Below are 17,967 nucleotides of genomic sequence, written 5' to 3' on the forward strand. Positions count from 1 at the left end.
GCCTGTGTAAATGTGGCCTTATAATTGGAGGTTTATCATTCTGTGTGCATTTGCTTATCTACAGTAATAAAAATAAACTGCAATTAGACGGATATCTCTCCTGCATGTAACATCTGCTGTACTGCTCCACTGCCTGTCAGACTTTTTACACATACTCCCATCTAAAAATGGTTTTAAGTTTTAATTAATATAAAGCAGTTTTATACAAAAAACACACACTGTGGTAGAAATTGTTAATAGTAACTGTGTAGTACCATATGCAGTTTAATAGTGATATTTCCTGAAACAATTATTGTACCATGAAAGTCACATAATGTTGCAACCCTACTGTCTGTTCTTTTGTACACTGCTGAACCACACACCAAGCTGCCCATGAGCAAGGCATGCCACCTCCGGAGAATGTGTACAGCAGCAGTCTGAAACACAAGGCATGCATACTGAGCAGCTGCTCCAAGCTTTGGCTGGCTGATGAAACAGGGTCATGTTTACAGAGACTCTTGCACCTTCATACATGATACACGTCACATTAAATTCATATCAGGCTGTCTCATTAACATACATCTATTTGTAATAAAGGCAAAGGGCAATAACAGCCATGACATGCAGTATCCATGTAAAACTGCTGCATTGTTTAAGGTTAAGTGGACTGATTAAACGGTAGCATTGTGTTGCTAAAGATGAATGAACAGAAACACATCTGACACATCATCCTATAAAGGTGAATCTGTTAGCAAAGAGCTGCTCATTTCTCATTTCTGAAAACCAGAGCCGTTACATTTGTACATTACTATGTTGCAGATGCCTTGAAACTTTACGTTTCTGAACATGTCAGCCACACTGTGGTCCACGCGTGGTTAAGAAATACAGTGGTAGATACACGTCCACTGAATTCAGGTGAGGAAGAAATTTATTTTAAGTCTTATTTTGGTGCAAAGATTAGTTCATTAGCAGGAATGCAGCACAACATAGAGGTGAAAGAATTTTATTTAACTTTTTTAATTATATGTGAAAATCCAATAAAACATTTTGTTCCTAAAAACAATGAATGGTCATGGTAAATAATAGTAATCCCAATGCTAAACAAAATAATGGCGGTTCTTATTTTGGCCATAATCGTGCAGCCCCAGGCGTTTGGCTGAAGATGTTTCGATGCGATTTGGTACTGCGTATTTTGGGCGATACCTTAAACATGTTGAGCACCAATTCCTAGCCCTAGAATGAATAGATCTCTGTGTCTGTGTTTCTGGGAGAAAACCTACAAAGAAAACTATCCCCACGTGCTAAACCACATACACTCCCACAAGCTTTAGGATTCTGTCATATAAATGGGGCTCCAGCAGTATCACAATATTAAGGTAAACCAGGATATTTAGAAATCCTGAATATGTCTTTTTAAATGGTATTGTAAATACATGTGTTCCTCTTTCTTTTAAACTCACTGTATGTAGTGCACAGCACGTACCACCAGAGCTCAGTCTCTGGTCTCTACTGGTGGAACAGGCAGCTGAGCTGAAAGACACCACGACACCTTGTGGTGGAGGAAGAAGTTACAGGACTGCAAACAGCCGGTGGCCAGCAGGGAGAGAGAGACTGTGGGGAATAGCAGCATGTTTTTTTAATCTAACTTGGTGAATTACGGATTTATTTGGACCGAACCGGAGCTGGTGATTGTTGGAACAGTGGACTTACTAACTAGATTACTAGCAAGAGCAACCAAGACGATTTGGTTGAGTTTTATTTTGTTTCTGTTCAGTTTGAAAGAAGAGTGTTTTATCCCGAGTTATTGAGGTTGTTAGGCCTTGTCAGCCTTCTGTGACCAAGAGAGAGTTGAATTCAAAAGGTGCTCAGTTGAATTTCTCTGTTTAATAAAGAAATAGGTGATAGTATTACTTTTCTCAACATTTTATGGGTTTCTATTATGCTATATTGTATTTATTAGTCTGAAAAGCTGAAAGTAAGTAGCGCTGCACACTTACACCATAATAAACTGAATACCCTGGTGAAATTTCAGGAAGGTATGAAATATAACATACCGCCAAAGCCTAATATAAATTAGTGTTTTCAATGTCTCTATGATAGGAAATCTTTAACTGACCACACATCCAAGACTAATGTGATGAAGAGAAATAATGCCAGAGGAGCAGTACTGGACTGGGCTGGAATGAGGACTGACTGGTACCAGTTCTGCAACTCTACACCAGTTTAGAAAGTCTAGGAGCCACTTCTTATCTGATGAATAAAGTCCTAGCAGAAATGTGTTGGCAGCAGATCAGTGTGTCTCAGGGCAACCGCTAATGTGAGGGATGTTATGAGTGCACTGAATAAAAACTGTCACCTTTTGTGGTTTAATGCACTTCAGACCAGGGAGTTACTGGGCTTACATATGATTATTGGAGGTTATTTTGTTAAATGTCTGCAAAGCCTCTTTACCTCAGAGCTGGAAATTACATCACACCCAAGTTGACTGTAGTCCAACAACAAGTCGGAAACCAAAATGTTAGCAATACCAGTTCTAGCCAGGTTAGCCACTGTTAGCAGTATCAGCATAAAACAACACATTACGTGGTATCCTGAGCATAGAAACACCGTAGCAACATGTCCACAAATAGACGTTGGACAGGATTGCGTGTATGACTATTTTAATGAGACACAAATAAGACAAGTGCTAATAAAACATATATTACTACAGCTTTCACCACTGTTGATGGATGCACAGAGCAGTTATCTTGGATTTTGAGGTCAGAAATTTGACTTCAGGGGGGTTTCATGTTAAAATTTTCAACGGGTAACAAAGATATTCCATCTTCCCAGAGCAAATAAAGCGTGACCTTCCACCACCAAGCATTACTCTGTATCCTAATATAAAGAACAGGTTTGGGACTAAGGGACAAATCACAGCTCATTTTTAAATTCATGATAGAGACAAACTCTGAGATGTGATTAGGCAGAAATAAGGTAGAAACCAGTGACAGTGGTGGGGCGGGAAACAGACATTAAGTGCATTCTGTCTGGATTATAGACTATATATAAAGATGGACAACATTAGACCAACCGGACCAAAGATGGCACCTTTTCATTTCAATGGAGTTATTCGCCTAGCGCATATGCCAGAAGTTTTTTCACTACCGGGTTTACTTCTGTGATATGCAGCCCACAAAATATACACATTACTGTTTGTCCTGCTGGCCCCGCCCACATGTTCCTGCTCGCCTCATATACTGCTTTTCCACCAAAATTGGCAGTGCATGTGGGCTTTTCAAACATGGGTTAACACACTAAAAATGGGCTATAGACTCCTTGCGTATTGCCAGTTGAGTGTACATGGCTCTGCAGCAGAATAGTATGACTTTTTCTGTATATATACATATATATATATATGCTTTTGCAGTGTAATTATATGTTGTGCGGATGGCTGGACATCACCTATCACTACTTCGTGATATGCTGATGTGTGGTGTTGGTTCAGCATGCGGCCAGACGGCACCTGTCATGTCTTCATGATCCCCTCCAGGAGTGTGGTGTTTCCTTCCCTTCTGAATGTGATGTTTTTTTTCTACCATGTGCCTCTTTTGTCTAAACCTAACCATCCGTGTCAGCATGGGCTTTTGTTAATGTCCTGATATTGGTTGCCATGTGCTTTTGTTGCCTAACAAAACCACATGCAGCATCATCCCACGATGTGCTTTTGACATCACAGTAGGGGCATATTGAAACATCAGCAGCAGGTGCAGATAGATACCTGGAGCGTGATATGTAGACACGGAAGTCCACTGCAAAGTGGCAACATGTGACTGATGGGATGAGAACATGTTGCCGATTCACTGACGTGGAAGGGGCGGGGTACACTGCAGTCAGTCACCAGGGAGCAATCCGAGATGTTTTTGCTTCACATTCGGGGAATTGTCATGTCGTCCATCTTTATATACTGCCTTTGGTCTGGATAATCAAATAAATACTTAAATCAAGTGAAAAATGAAGATTCTTAGGAGTTATCAGTGGGGTTATGTCAATCCCTTTAGAACCAGAGGAAGCGTGTGAAGAGTGTGATATTTCACACCTGATTAATTCAGTGAATAGTGTTATTGTGCTGAGCTTTTCTATGTTGGCCAATGAAAGGGTTCAACAGAGAGGACTATTCAGTTCCCCCCAATTCTTCACAAAATTCTAATAACAATAGAAACACAGAGCATGGAGGTGTTTGCATTTGTAGTCAGTCATGGTACAGGATGGAGCAGACAGTTTACGTGTGTTTGGATGCAGTTAGCTTAATAAGTTGCTTCTTGTCCAGCCTGAAATCAAACCATGTGAGAGAATTCTTCCTCTGATGGTTTCACGGGGGAACAGACTGGGAAGAGGAAAAAAAGAAAACCAGAAATATCTTTTATTGCACTACGAAGTTTGCTGTGACTTCACCAATAGTAACTGGGTCAATCACCTGCTGTCTATGGAGTAACCATGGTGACGGGCTCTCATAGTTTCATCTGTCTGCCATGAAGGCCAGCATGTTGCCTTCAGCAGGCTGAATGATGACACCATCAGCCCTGATCACACCAACTGGCAATGTTTCTTCCTTCATTCCTTCCCAGTCCTAAGCTGTGATGATACCACACAGTGTCATTGCTCAGTGATCTCTGAGCCAATGAGCAGTGAGAATAGAGAGGACACATGAGGAAGGGCTCCATCAGATGTCCTCAGTCCTGCAGTGTGTGTTCGGCTGAGCTGCTCTGTGCAGCTCGTTGCTGTTTCTTCTTGTAGCTTGGCCAGCGACAGACGGGGCAGCAGTGTCTGCCTGCTGCCAGCCACACCACGATGCACTGCTGGTGGAAGGCGTGGCCGCAGGGGAGACCCATCAACAACTCCTCGCTCACAAAGTTCTCCAGACACACCACGCATTCTGAGCACTGCAGCATGTCACAGGGCCATGCTGACCAGTCGCAGCGCTGATGGTTCGAGACGCCCTCAGGTGGGAGGCAGCCATCCTCCAGTGCCCTGTCAGCTGATGGTGAGCTCCCATTCCCATGACGACAGCAGGATGATGCAGCGGCAGCACACTGACAGCAGCTGGGGTCCATGTTGTTGTCCATAGAGAGCTGTGTATCTCTGTCCTCGCTGCTCAGTGATCTCCTGTGTGTTTGCCTGCTGTGTGGAGGTTCCCTTGGACCTGCAGGACAGGAATCCATCAGCTCGCCGCTCTCTGTGTCCGACTGTGAGCTATCTGTCTTTTCATCAGACACCTCCCCCCTTTCCTGACGGACCGCTCTGAACCTCCAGGTGGGCAAGGCTTTCATATAGTCCATGTTAACTAACGGGCGAAGCCAGAGATCAGGGAACGCCAAGCGCTCAAATAAGAAGTTGGGGTCGTCCTCCCAGTCTGAGTGGTCAGATGGGACCTGCTGCAGTGATGCGATTGGGTGGAGCAGGTAGGAGGTATACCAGTCCCACAGACTGGCCAGCCACTCCAGGTTGGTGGTGCTGTCCTCCTGGCTCCGGATGCCACAGCGGCGTTTCTTCTCAAAGTAGTCGACCAGCAGGCCGTGGGCCAGGTAGGTGGACAGGAAGAGAGCTGGGTGGGAGGAGTAGAAGGTCCAGTCAGCTCTCACCAGGCTGGCCAGTGTAGTGGTGTCAGCATAACGAAGCAGCTTCAGGCTGTACCCATACAGAGTGTCCAGATAGGGCAGCTGGAGAAGGGCCTGGAAGGAGTCATTAATCACTTATTAGTGATCAGCTTCAATCAATTCAACAATACATTTATTAAAAGATGTTTACATGATGTCGGAAAAAGTGGAATCATTGTGGAATCAAACTGGACTTTTAAAGTACATGTAAACATGTTAGTCTGACTGAAATCGGACTAAAACGAATTTCTCAAAATCAGACTAACACACCCACATAATGTGATTGGAAGGTGAGCTGTTCCATCATGTCAACACCTCAGTCAGACTTTGGTCTCGGCGTTCAGCGCATGCTCCTCATTGCCAAGCTGACTTCCCTTGGGTAGTGAATCAGGAGATGAATGAAATATCAAACTCGGGAGTGATAAACTTGAGTGCAATCTTTGATCTGTCTTCACTCCGGTGCTGACGGGGCGTGTCGGCAGATAAAAGACTTCCGTAAAGACTGCTCTGGAGGGTCCTCACTCATCGCCCCTCAGAGGTCCCTCCTCGATTCTCGATCCTTGGCACAAATAAGTGCTTTGGTACGTCCTTCAAGATGGCGCACCAAGACCGACTTCCAGTCCCAGCGAGGATTGCGGAGCAAGGAAATGAAAAATAAGAGACTTGGGATCCAGCCTATACCACTTTATACTGCAGTTTAAAGTCTCTCTCTGTCACAGAGATGAGGATATACAAAGATGTTTGTTTTAACTCAACTTTCTTGCTTCCCTTTCAAAACAAAAGTCCTCTGACTGTGTCTCTGTGGACAGGATGCCGTCAGTTGCTGATACAATGTATTTTATTTTGAAACATTTACAGGATGGGGTTGTCAGCTGTGCAGGAGCTTGGACAACTTCATAAATGAGTGGAATATGTGCTCATAAATATGAAAATACAGCACTCATATCAGCAGGCAGCGATATGCTTTAAGGCCCAGTTCAGGCTGGACTATTTTGATGCAGGAAGAATGAACTAGTTATAATTACTTCTGTTAGATAAAGTTATAGTGTTATTCAAATTGCACTAATTTTATTGTAAGATGTTTTGTTGGACTGCTAGATTTGAGGTTTGTTACTGTAACAAAGAGTAACTGTTTTGTTACTCCTCTTAAAAGTGACTTGATTTTTACTTTGTTTTATTTATTTTGCTGTTGAATTGCTAAATGTAGATTGTACTACATTTCTTTTACTTGAGTGGAACAAGCTCTTGCATTCATTTTATTGTAAAACACAGATTACCAGTTAAGACTGAGCTGTGTTTTGTTGGGGAATAAAGCCCTGCAGCACAAGACAAGTTTTAAAATGTTATTTTCAGTAAATTCGTTGTTGTTGTTGTTGTTGTTGTTGTTATATTATTCGAGTAATAAAAAATAATAGTTAGATCAATTTAAAAAATAATCAATAGATTAATCGAAAAAAATAATCGTTAGGTGCAGCCCTAGATGCATGGCTGTGGCACAGATCAAAATAGCAAACAGAGCTCTTCAAGAAGTGTTGAACAAATGTTTTCTGGACTTTTCTTTGTGCTGTGTTCAGACACCTTTTACAAATACTTAAACCTCTGGACCTTGAGCTAATTGATTTCTTTGGAAAACTTGGGGAAGAAGGCAATGAGCAACTTCGCAAGAAATGATTAGATTTAAAAATTCTATAGATAAAAAAGAAGCTAATAAAAATTACATACATAATTGTCATTATTATATTTCAAGGACAATATATGCCCTGGCCCTTGCCGAAGCACGATGTAATTAACGCTGGCTCTTGAGCTTTTGCTTGAACTACAAGCTGTACTTCCACATTTTCGTATTGCCTGCCAACCCTGCTGCTGCCAAGGAGTATACAGCTGATCAAGAGATACACCCGCCCCTCTCTCTGCCATTAAGACTCCGCACGAAATCTGATCAAACTGTAAACTAGGAAGCGCTGATCAATTATGAATCGATGTTTACATGCACAAAATAGTCACATTTTTGCACTTATTCTGAAAAAGACAATAATCCTACTGAGCAGTTTGTATGGATACTGAAAATGAATATTGCATTAACACTCGCATTTACAGATAAACGTGCAAACTCTGATTAACCTGCTCCAACATCATTAATCATGTCATTTTTCGTCTTAGTATTGTGATATATTTTTTCACAGTTTGGGGTAGACTTGTTGGACCATGTGAACTCACAACAGCATCCCTCTTTCATTCTTTCAGCATCTCCTTGAAAAGGTTGGTGTGATATAGTATATGCTGATATCTAAGTCTGTCATAATGAATCAAAGTAGGTGTGTTTCTCTTTCAGACCAGATATGTGGGATATTCTTTTGAGTAAGCATCTCTATACCAGCCTGTAAACTGTTGGCCAGTTGGTTTTTATACAATGTATCCATGACAATGCACAGAACCAACTGTAAGCGGACAAAAGGCCATGTGTCGCATACTGCAGGCAAAAAAAAAAAGAAAAACAGATGCATATTCTGAATTGGCTATATAAACATCCAAATATTGTTACGAAAAAAACAAATAATACTGGCATGTCCCACATGTCTTAATTGGAAATTGCTACATTTGGAAAAGGGCCTAATTTGGAATATTTAATTGGAATATGCTTTTTACATGACCCGCATCAAAATCAGAATATTATCATAGTTGGAATAATAGGGGAACATGCATGTAATTGTAGGCACCCCAACACTGGGAGAAGCAGTTGTTCAACAGAAGAAGAATTTGTGGAAGATGTCTGCTGTGAGAAATGTGTGGTGTGAATGATTTCCTACCACAACAGGTAGCCAGGACACCAGCAGGATGGAGTTGTAGGTTCCAAGTGTTCGGATCAGAACTACAAATCGTTTCACTGTTGCTCCCTGAACATAAGAAGGAAAAAATGTTAACCAGAAGCTGGACATGAATGCAGAACTGACTGCATCTCTGTATTCTCTCCCTCCAGCACTGTGGAGAACCGATTCAGAAAATGAAATGAAATAAAGTGTATAAAAAGTATTCAGATCCTTTAAATAAAACTAGCTGTAGCATAGCACAGTGTAGAAAAACGGTTAGTCCTGCATTCAAAATATTACTCCAGAGTCACCTATAGAAGAGAGCAAAACATCCGCAAAGACATCCAAAAATGCATGCCAGGCCTGTAGTTGGCAGTGTAACTTTGTAATGACACACCATAGAAGAACATAAAGGTGTTCTTCTACAGAGCAGTGAGTATAAACAACCAAGAAGATGACTGTGAACACACGCAGGAGAACGGGAAGCGTTAATAACCTCAGTGGTCAGCAGTAGAGATGGCAAATTCAACACTTTGAAACGTTTCAATACTTTTAAACCATTGTTTTGAAACGTTTTCAAACGTTTCAAAACCTGTTTGCTCTACATTGGCATCTCCTGGTAAAGCTTGCATTGCACCCATTTATCATTGTTTATATTGTAAGCTCCCTTTTCCCCAGCCTAAAAGCCTGTATAGCTATAATATAGTTACATGTATCTATATAAATCTATAAATATATCTATGTGTGTATATTTATTTATATATAATATGATTATATTATATTATATGTATGTATGCATGTATCTGTCAATCTATCAATCTACCAACAACTCAGTTCAATTCGCACAATTCTCCCTCTACTTTTCGCCACAACACAACACTTCAAACGCTCTTTTGAAACTGTCTGTCAGGGTTTGCTACCGATCACGTAATGTTTCAAAACCCGTCTCGAGCTACGTGCCGAAGCCGGAAGTGATGAAACGTTTCGAAACAATTTGATCTTGGGTGTCGAATTTGCCATCTCTAGTCAGCAGCACAAACACAGCTCGGTAGTCCGCCATTTTTGTTATTGTTGTCTTCCTGCTCGTGCATGGCTGTTTGTGTGAAACGTAATCTGCATGCGTGAAATGCATCCTTGCATTGGCAGTTTACATGTCAACAGAGGGGGTGGCGTTTTCAAAAGATTATACTCTGGTCTCAAAGCTTTGCGTTTTCAGGCCCCCAAAATGCTGTTGTAGTGTGATCAAAGGCCAAAACTGCACTAAAAGTTTAATGTTTCATGCAAGAACTGTTGCCGTGTAAACAGCCCCAAAGTGTGGAGTAAGTGTTCAGATCCTACAAATAAGACTAGCTGTAGCACAATGTGAAAAACAAAACAAATTCAAACATTATTCTAAGTAAAGTACAGTATTTCCACAACCACGTTTTAACCAACAAATTGTAAGCATCAAAGTTCTTCAGAATGAACCTGTATAGGTCAGACCTTGATATTTCAAAATTCAAGAGACAGGCTGCACAAACATGTAGGCAGCCTGAGCATGAAGCTCGCAGAATGCAGCTGATGTATGTAGTGGAATACAAGGTTCATTATTTCCCTTTTGGTATCTAGAAGAGGAGGATCAAGTCAAATACCCAGGGGAAATGCATGTACCTCAAAATTGTACTTAACAGTCAATGCACAGTTAACTATCACCGCTGTGTCTACTGGATAAACAGACAGTGACCTGTGTAATGAAGAGGTCCATCCAGGCCAGCAGATTGATCAGGACCAGACTGAGGACAAACAGGTCATTGACCTCCGGCTGGACTGAACGCAGGAACGTATCCATGGCAGCCAGGGACAGAAACTCCCCAGTACTAAACAGAGAAGAGGAGGAGGGAAAGAGGAGTGGAGAAGAGGTAGAAAAGAGGAGAGAAGAGGAGGAGGAGTACAGGAGAAGAGGTGGAGACAGGGAGTAGAAAAAAGAAGCTGAGACAGCTGATTGACATCTGTATTTGTTTGTAGAAACAATAACCCAGTCTAATGCTGCCTTCACGTGCTCCTCGGAAACATAGCATTTAAAAGTAAATAGCACATGAACGGCTCTCTAAAGTTATAATTACAAGTCAGAAATTGAGAAATTGCGATGACACCCGAGTTGTGATGTTAGCGGGACATTTCAGGGCAGCAGAAATGGTGGAAAGCTTGAAAACAGTGTCAAGAACTGATGGGAAAGAATTACATATTTTGTAATTTTCTTCCTAGTAGCTATCGTATACTTTTAGTAGTTACACATTTTGGTAAAAGCATCTATTAGCTGTAGCAAGCAAGTAAACTTGAACTATAAAGCATGCCAGGCGAGTATACTGACATTGATAACGTTAAATTAGCTTGCTATAATTAACAATACAACTTTGATGAAAGAGTTTAAAAAATCATCTAAATGTCTAACTATCCCTTATTATGCATGTTGCATTATCTTGTATTCCTAGATGCAGAGTCAAGCCTTTTTTTTTTTTGGTAAAACATCAGCCACAAAAAAACAACCATTTTACTTCTAACGTGTATGTTTGTTGCTTTTTTCTGACCACAGCACTCGAATCCGTGTTGTAATGATGACTGTACGACTGGGAAGTAGGATATTTCCGAGGAGCACGTGAAGGCAGGGTAATTCCCACGTTTGATCATCACCTGTTGCCATAGCGATAAATGCCCTCTGGCATCTTGAGAATGTAGGCGGGGCTCTGTGTCACACCGATCTCTGATAGGCTGCTGTGGTTGTCCCAGTGACGCACATCCACGAAGATGAACTCGATCCTGCCGGTGAACTTGACGGACAGTGAGGAGAAGAAGGCGGGCGGCTGGGACAGATGGGCGAACAAGAACATCTTCACCGGGTGGGTGGGGTCAGGGCGCCACTCCTCCACCAACTGCTCAGAACGACGCAGAGTTTTGACTCGATGAGCCACATGCGAGGTCATCCATCGAAAGATGTGTTCCGTTTCAATGCGGCGGCCATTGTACTCTTTAAGCATGACTTTGCCCTTCGACGCTGAGGTCTGAGGAACAGACATTATGAGGGTGGAGCGCTGCCAGCCACGCTTGATACATGACCTGCTGGGCGGAGCAGAGAGCGCCATGGCAGACGTTACCCAAGGAACACATGACATGTATGAACTGACCATTGCTGGGTGATCTTTAACCCTTAGGGCCCGCTTTTATTTTACAGACACTTATATTGCTCCGCACACAAGATGCACTTTTCAAAATCAAGCTTTGAAAATATTATACATTAATATTATTTTTACTTTCATTGAGATCATTTTTATCCAACATAAGTCCCAATCATATATATATTCATTCATTTTCAGAATTTTAACCCTTTAAATGCCAGATTTTTGTCATGATGTCACTGTTTTTAGATTAAAAACACGCGCGCGCGCACACACACACACACAGAAAATACATTATTTTAAACATGCTAATTGCGAAGTAGATTTTTGCTTCTGACAGTCTGGGATATGTCAGTGGTTAGCAGTAACATTAATTGTGACAGTGCACCTAGTGGAAATAGCATGTACTTTCTCCATATGCTGAATATGGTCAAAATAACATAATCAAGTGGAAAATAGTCAAAATGACAAATTCTAAGGGAAAAGCCCAGAATGACACCCAGAAATAATACAATGCGTGTTTTTATGCTTTGGTGGCTGTGGGATCATAAATGTCAGTTTGAATGGGTTTCAATGGAGCATTTTTTACACTTCACAGTCTGAATGTAACTATTTAGTTTCCACAGTGTATTTTAGACTTATTGTAGGAGCTGAGCTGGAAATTCAAAGATTAAACAAAAATACACAATCTTGCAAAAATGTATGCCATATTAATGAACACAGCTAAAATTATTTAAAAAAAACAAGAATGAAAAGCGTGTAAAATGCACAAAACAGTCTCACTGTTTGCTGCCCACACTTACAATGATAGTGATGACATCACCACATCAAATGTCCTGTTCCACCAGTGTGTGAATGTGTGTGTGAATGTGACATGAAGTGCAAAAGCGCTTTGAGAGGTAAGAAAACTAAAAAAGAACTATTCAAGTACAGGTCCATTTATCATTTCAAGTACATCGGATTTAAAGTCACTCAGTTATGGCCGTTTCCATGAGTGGTGATAATGCACTAATAATAACAACACTTGCATACATCGTCAAATCTTTATACGGCTGCATTTAGCATTCAGGAATGAAGGCATTGTGAGGGAAATCTGCCTGACCATTTTTCTTTTCTCAGTCAGTAAGGACAAATTTTAACATTTGATTTGTGGGAGGGAGGCCCTGCTTCTCACCTGTAGTCATTAGAGCAGTTGAAGGTTCCAGTTCTGATCCCAAACTGGGACACTTTCTGCACCATCTTCCCCCAGTTGGACTGGCTGAGCAGAGCGTCACGGTCCTGAGCGATGACCTGCAGGTACACACAGGGACATGACATGCTCACACAACTAGCACAACGCAAATCTCATGAAAGCCCCCCTGACAGGCTCATCTGGCATTGCACTCTGCTTGTTAGTAGTTACTCCCGAACACATTTTTTTCCCCGATCCGAGTTATTTGATATTGAGTATGTGCAGATATTGAGTCCCACTCCGCTACTCGTATTTACCTGGATAATCCAGCTGCACACTTCAGCTACTTTAAAGTTATACAGATCAAGCCGGCATATGTGCTTGACAGTTTCATAGCTCTGCAATGCAATACAAGAAAAAATCTCTGCATCCAAACCAAACAATTCCTTCAGGTTATTTTTTTATTTTTTTACTTAAATAACAAAGTAATTAAACAAAAAATATTAGATATGGCTCTCATCACTATTCCACTTAGTGCAGCACAAGAAACAAAGTAAAATGTGTCTTCAGAAAATGCTCTCAAATCCACTTACTGCAGCACTTTAAATAAAAGTATACGGTATACTGGAGGATTTAGAAATCCTGATGGTATGATTTTCAATACAGTCAAAAGCGTCACACACAAGTACTGTCTTATACTATGTAAGCCCTCTGTGAAATTCAAGGAAGGTATGAAATCATAAAAAAATAGATAACACCCAAGCCTAGAGCTCAAATTTTAAATATACAATTAGCTATCACTCATGTCAATATTATTGTTGACAACAGTAATATTAAAGAGGAGATGTCGAGGCAGAACTCAACAAAAAATATTTTAGTCAGACAACCTGACAGTTCTCAGTTCAGTTCAGACCTCAGTTCAAGTTGGTTTCGCCTAAAGTGAAGCTAAGAACCAACCTGACCAGGACCAGGCTACTTTGGAGGGATACGTTTACACTGTAGAGAGGTCAGACTTATTTAAACCAACTTAACGAAGAAATAAAATAAAGCCATGTTCAGTGGAAAATCTGGTTGAACTGGTATTCTGACTTTATGACACACCCCTCAGATCTCAAAATGCAAATAAAGAAGGCAGAACTGGTGCACCTATCAACAAATGTGGTGCATCCCAGCTGCTGTACTTTATCTACCTCTTTTTCCTCTGTAGAGGAAGGACTCAGCTGCAGTTTTCTCACAGTCACTTCAGCGTAGCAGGGGAGGCAGTTAGTTGTCCCTTTTTCGAGTGCTTTTACCTGAACAAGCCATATCCCGTCTTTAGTGTCCTCCACTAATTCATAGAAGTGCATCTCCCCGCTGAAGTGTGTAGTGCTGGCATCTCCTGCCTCTGTCTGCTCCGACTCTTTCTTGATGGCTGAGTACAGCTCCCCCTGCGTCAGCTCTCCTGTGGGGGGACAAAACAGCGCAGTGATGAGACTTATCCAACCAAACCAAAGCAAACATTTAAATACAAGTTGTTACAGTTTACACTAAACTGTAACATGAGTAAGAGTTTGAATACAGCTACCCAAATTTTACTTGACCACCAGTGCAGATATTGACACATTTTCCTGTTTACTTTCTTCACTGCCCAAGCTTGATATGTTGGAATTTTCAACATGTGAAGCATGTTTATATTTGTAGTAGTCACTGAAATTTTCTGCACTGCTGCTAATGTTAAATCACGTGTCACCAAACGTTGTTATTGGGCCATTTTATATTTTCTATTGACTTTTACAGACTTGCAAATATTAAAAAAAAACAGCTTTAACTAATGTTAACTAATGCTGCTCCAGTCTGTAAATGGTTTCCCCGAACCCACACTGGGACAGCTGATGGATATAACTGCTGGAAGATACAGTGATTAAATGAATTTATGTGTCACAGCAATGCTTTTGAGTTTGAGGTGTAGTATTTGTTGTCTTAATATCAGAAAACAATAGGATGTGAGTAATCATGACCCTTTTTGATTTTTAACTTTCTATTTCTTTCTTTTTTCTTATTAAATAATTTCAGGTAATTTTCATGTACTTTTTTTTGAATTTCTTTCTCATTTTTCGGTCATATACTCTTTTGTTGCTTATTGCCTTCTTTCTATGTTGTTTGAAAGGAATCAAGCTAATCTGCTCAAGTTTCAAAGGGTTAAACAATGTTGAAGAAAAATATTTAAGTTGGTGTGATTTCTGACAAAAAATATGGGACACAAAGGCAATGAGCAACTTGGTGATTAATTTTTCACAAATTTCAAGAAATTAGTAGATTTAGAAAAGCATTTTTTAAAAGCTAGGGTAAAATGTCTAGGAGAAAAAATGCTAATGGAAAACTATATTTATAATTATCATAATAACATATATGAATTATTTATTATTCATTATTCATTGTTTGGTTCTTTTGTTGTTTTTTTAGACGTTTGCCTGCTCTTTAAAATCATTCATAATGCTGCTGCTCCTCCTTTGAAAAACTTAATTACACTCAGCTCAGAAAAAAAAACAACACAAGTCACTTGGTCAGGGGAAAGTGCAGTATTCCAAAACCCAAGACTTCTTTTGGGAAATTATCTTTTTCTTTTGTGGCCATAAATGAAGAAAATTCTGGTAAGAAACTTTTCATGATGAGGTTCTTCAGGACCCCGCTGATGACCCGTATGTTTAAAAATAATTTTACCAACAAATGCTGGAGAAACTGTGGTATGGTCGGCAACCACATCCACATTTTTTGGGACTGCCCAAGAATACAGACATTTTGGAAGAACGTTGAAGGATAAATGGAGAGAATCCTGAAATTGGTCATTCCTTTGGATCCATTGGTTTTTTTATTGGACGTATTGCCTGATCACAGGTTTACCACAAACAAGCGTCATATGGTGCATATTCTGCTGATGACTACAAGAAAAACAATAACCATCAATCGGCTGAAACCTAACCCTCCTACGACTGTTCAATGGTTGCAAAAAGTCAAACACGTCTATATGATGGAGCGCATGACAGCTCAACTACAACTAAAACTCCCTATTTTTAAACGAAGATGGGCATCAGTAGTTGATTATCTTGGTAAGAAACCTTTTTATTTCCCTTAGCCTTTGTTTTTTTCCCCTCCTTTTTTATTTATTTATTTTTTAAAATAATTTCCAGTTGTATATGTATGTACTGTATGTGGGTGTGTATGTTTGTGTAGGTGTGTATGTATATATACATGTATGTATATATATGTATGAGTATGTTTGGATGTGGGTATATGTACATGTGTCTGTATATGCTTATATATTTTTATATACTTTTATCCTTATTGTTTTTTAAAATCTTTTTTAAAGTATTTTAAAGCTTGGTCCTTCATGCACTCCTGCATGTATGTCTGCATGTAGGTATATTATGTATACCAGCATGTGTGTAGTATGTGTATGTGTATACATATGAGTTATGCTTAGGTGTATGTGTATGGATGGATGCATGTAATTATGTTCATGGAAGGTGTATACATGGGTATGTATGTATGTCTACTATGTAAGTATCAACTACGGTGCTATGGTGAATCTTTGCCCACTTGTGCAATTGTGTAGGGTAAGACAACTCTCCAGGCTTCTGTTCTGCAATGCTAATTGCCTGTTCATTGATGTAAATGGCAATAAAGTTTAAAAAAAATAAAAAAGTTTTTTTTCACAAATTCCAAGAAATAATTAGGTTGAAAAAATTATCTTCAAAAAGCCTAGGAAAATGTCTTGAGAGAAAAGTAAAATGCGAAGGGAAAACATTTATCATTATTGTAATTACATATATAGATTAACTGTTGTATTTTTAAGCACTTTTCGAGATCATTTCCTTGATTTATTTTTTTTGTAATTTCTATTTCTTGCTATTTTTGGCAAGAATAAAACAAAAGATCTGTACACCATATTAAAAGCTCCCATTAAAGGTTTTAATTGTACAACATTTTCGATCAAACAGAGATTTGAAATACTGCACCTGTAAAATACGTTCTTCATAAACATCAAAATATGTTGAAGAGATTTTTATTTTTTTAATTTTTAACAATTACATAACATTTTCATTTAGAGAAATGTTGTGTAATCTCAGGCCTCAAACATGTTATGAATGTTGCTTTGAAAATGTTCTTCCTTTGTTCTCATGTAACATTGTGGGAACATGATCTGCCACTTCTCAATATCAACAGAATAACCTCAGAATGTTGCAGTTAAAGTTTTGCGTCTCATCAGTCCGCATTAACCTTACAGGGAAATTATTTGAAAAGATAAACATCCTTAAAACGTTCTTTGAACATTAGATGAAAAGGTTTTCTTTTAAACATTGTTGCAACTTGTAGGTAACGTTAATCAATGTTGTGGGAACGTTCCCTGCTAGCTGGGAGTACTAACTGTAATAACAATGTGAAGGATTCGGGCTCTGACTTGGTGTCAGACTGAATCCAGATGATGTGGCATCTCCCAGCCCTTAAACATGAAACCAGCAGATGACTCATCATGTGTGACCTTTACCTGATTTCTCCACCAGCTCGCTGACATCCTTCTTCTCGGCCAGTCCAGAGTACCCCAGCCCCCGACACTCCAGGATGGTCTTTAACTTCTTATAGCTCAGAGTAACTGGATCCACCAGCTGAGTTGCGAACATGCCTGTCTCATACCAGACTACCGCCTCAAAAATCCTCGCTATTGTAAACAAGACTATGAAATACAGCAACAAAAAGAAGAGTTTCAGCCACATCTTGCAGCTGGACGAGAGCGCAGCTGGACCACACAATGTCTGTCTGGGAACCCGCACAGGCTACACGGGCTTCATCAACTTCCCAGCCATTCACAGCGAATATTAGCTTTATGTTCAATATCTGTACGTCGCTCGGAGCTTCATCGTTTTATCGAGTGTGGCTGGAAAGATATCTTCCGACCGTTCCCTTCCTTCCCCAGTACTTTACATTCAGGAATCCTGCTAACAGTGACAGCTAGCTAATTAGCTTAGCCTCGCAGTTAGGCCTCGGTATGAAGCAAAACAAACAGGCCTCGCTGCGCTCGAGATCTGCCGCACGCGCTGCAGGTTCCTGCTGAACGTGTGCGGGGACCGAGCCCTACCGCCGCCGAGCTCCCAGATGTTCACAACATCAGAAAACGACAGTGATGACGGATCTGATTTTGCTCCGATCAGCTGGTGTACACAGAGGAGCTGACGTATTTTCCGGCT

The 17,967-nt window shown here is 40.3% G+C and overlaps 1 protein-coding gene across 2 annotated transcripts; it reads right to left on the reverse strand.

Annotated features, from left to right (window-relative positions):
• Window positions 1–966: 966 nt before the first annotated feature.
• On the reverse strand, window positions 967–17,967 carry rnf103 (ring finger protein 103). 2 transcript variants are annotated; one of them, XM_042492877.2, is made up of 7 exons: window positions 17,271–17,967; window positions 14,038–14,186; window positions 12,749–12,864; window positions 11,093–11,518; window positions 10,146–10,278; window positions 8,423–8,509; window positions 967–5,690 (listed from the first exon to the last, which is right to left on the reverse strand). In XM_042492877.2, exons 1-7 carry the CDS (start codon window positions 17,494–17,496, stop codon window positions 4,692–4,694), a joined length of 2,136 nt encoding a protein of 711 aa, XP_042348811.1. In that variant the 5' UTR covers window positions 17,497–17,967; the 3' UTR covers window positions 967–4,691. The 2 variants fall into 2 exon arrangements, with proteins under 2 accessions (XP_042348811.1, XP_042348812.1); XM_042492878.2 differs by having other exon boundaries at window positions 11,093–11,515; window positions 17,271–17,966.

Source organism: Plectropomus leopardus, chromosome 8, assembly GCF_026936395.1.
Source record: "Plectropomus leopardus strain MGB_pleo_1.0 chromosome 8, ASM2693639v1, whole genome shotgun sequence".
Taxonomy (NCBI): Eukaryota; Metazoa; Chordata; class Actinopteri; order Perciformes; family Serranidae; genus Plectropomus; species Plectropomus leopardus.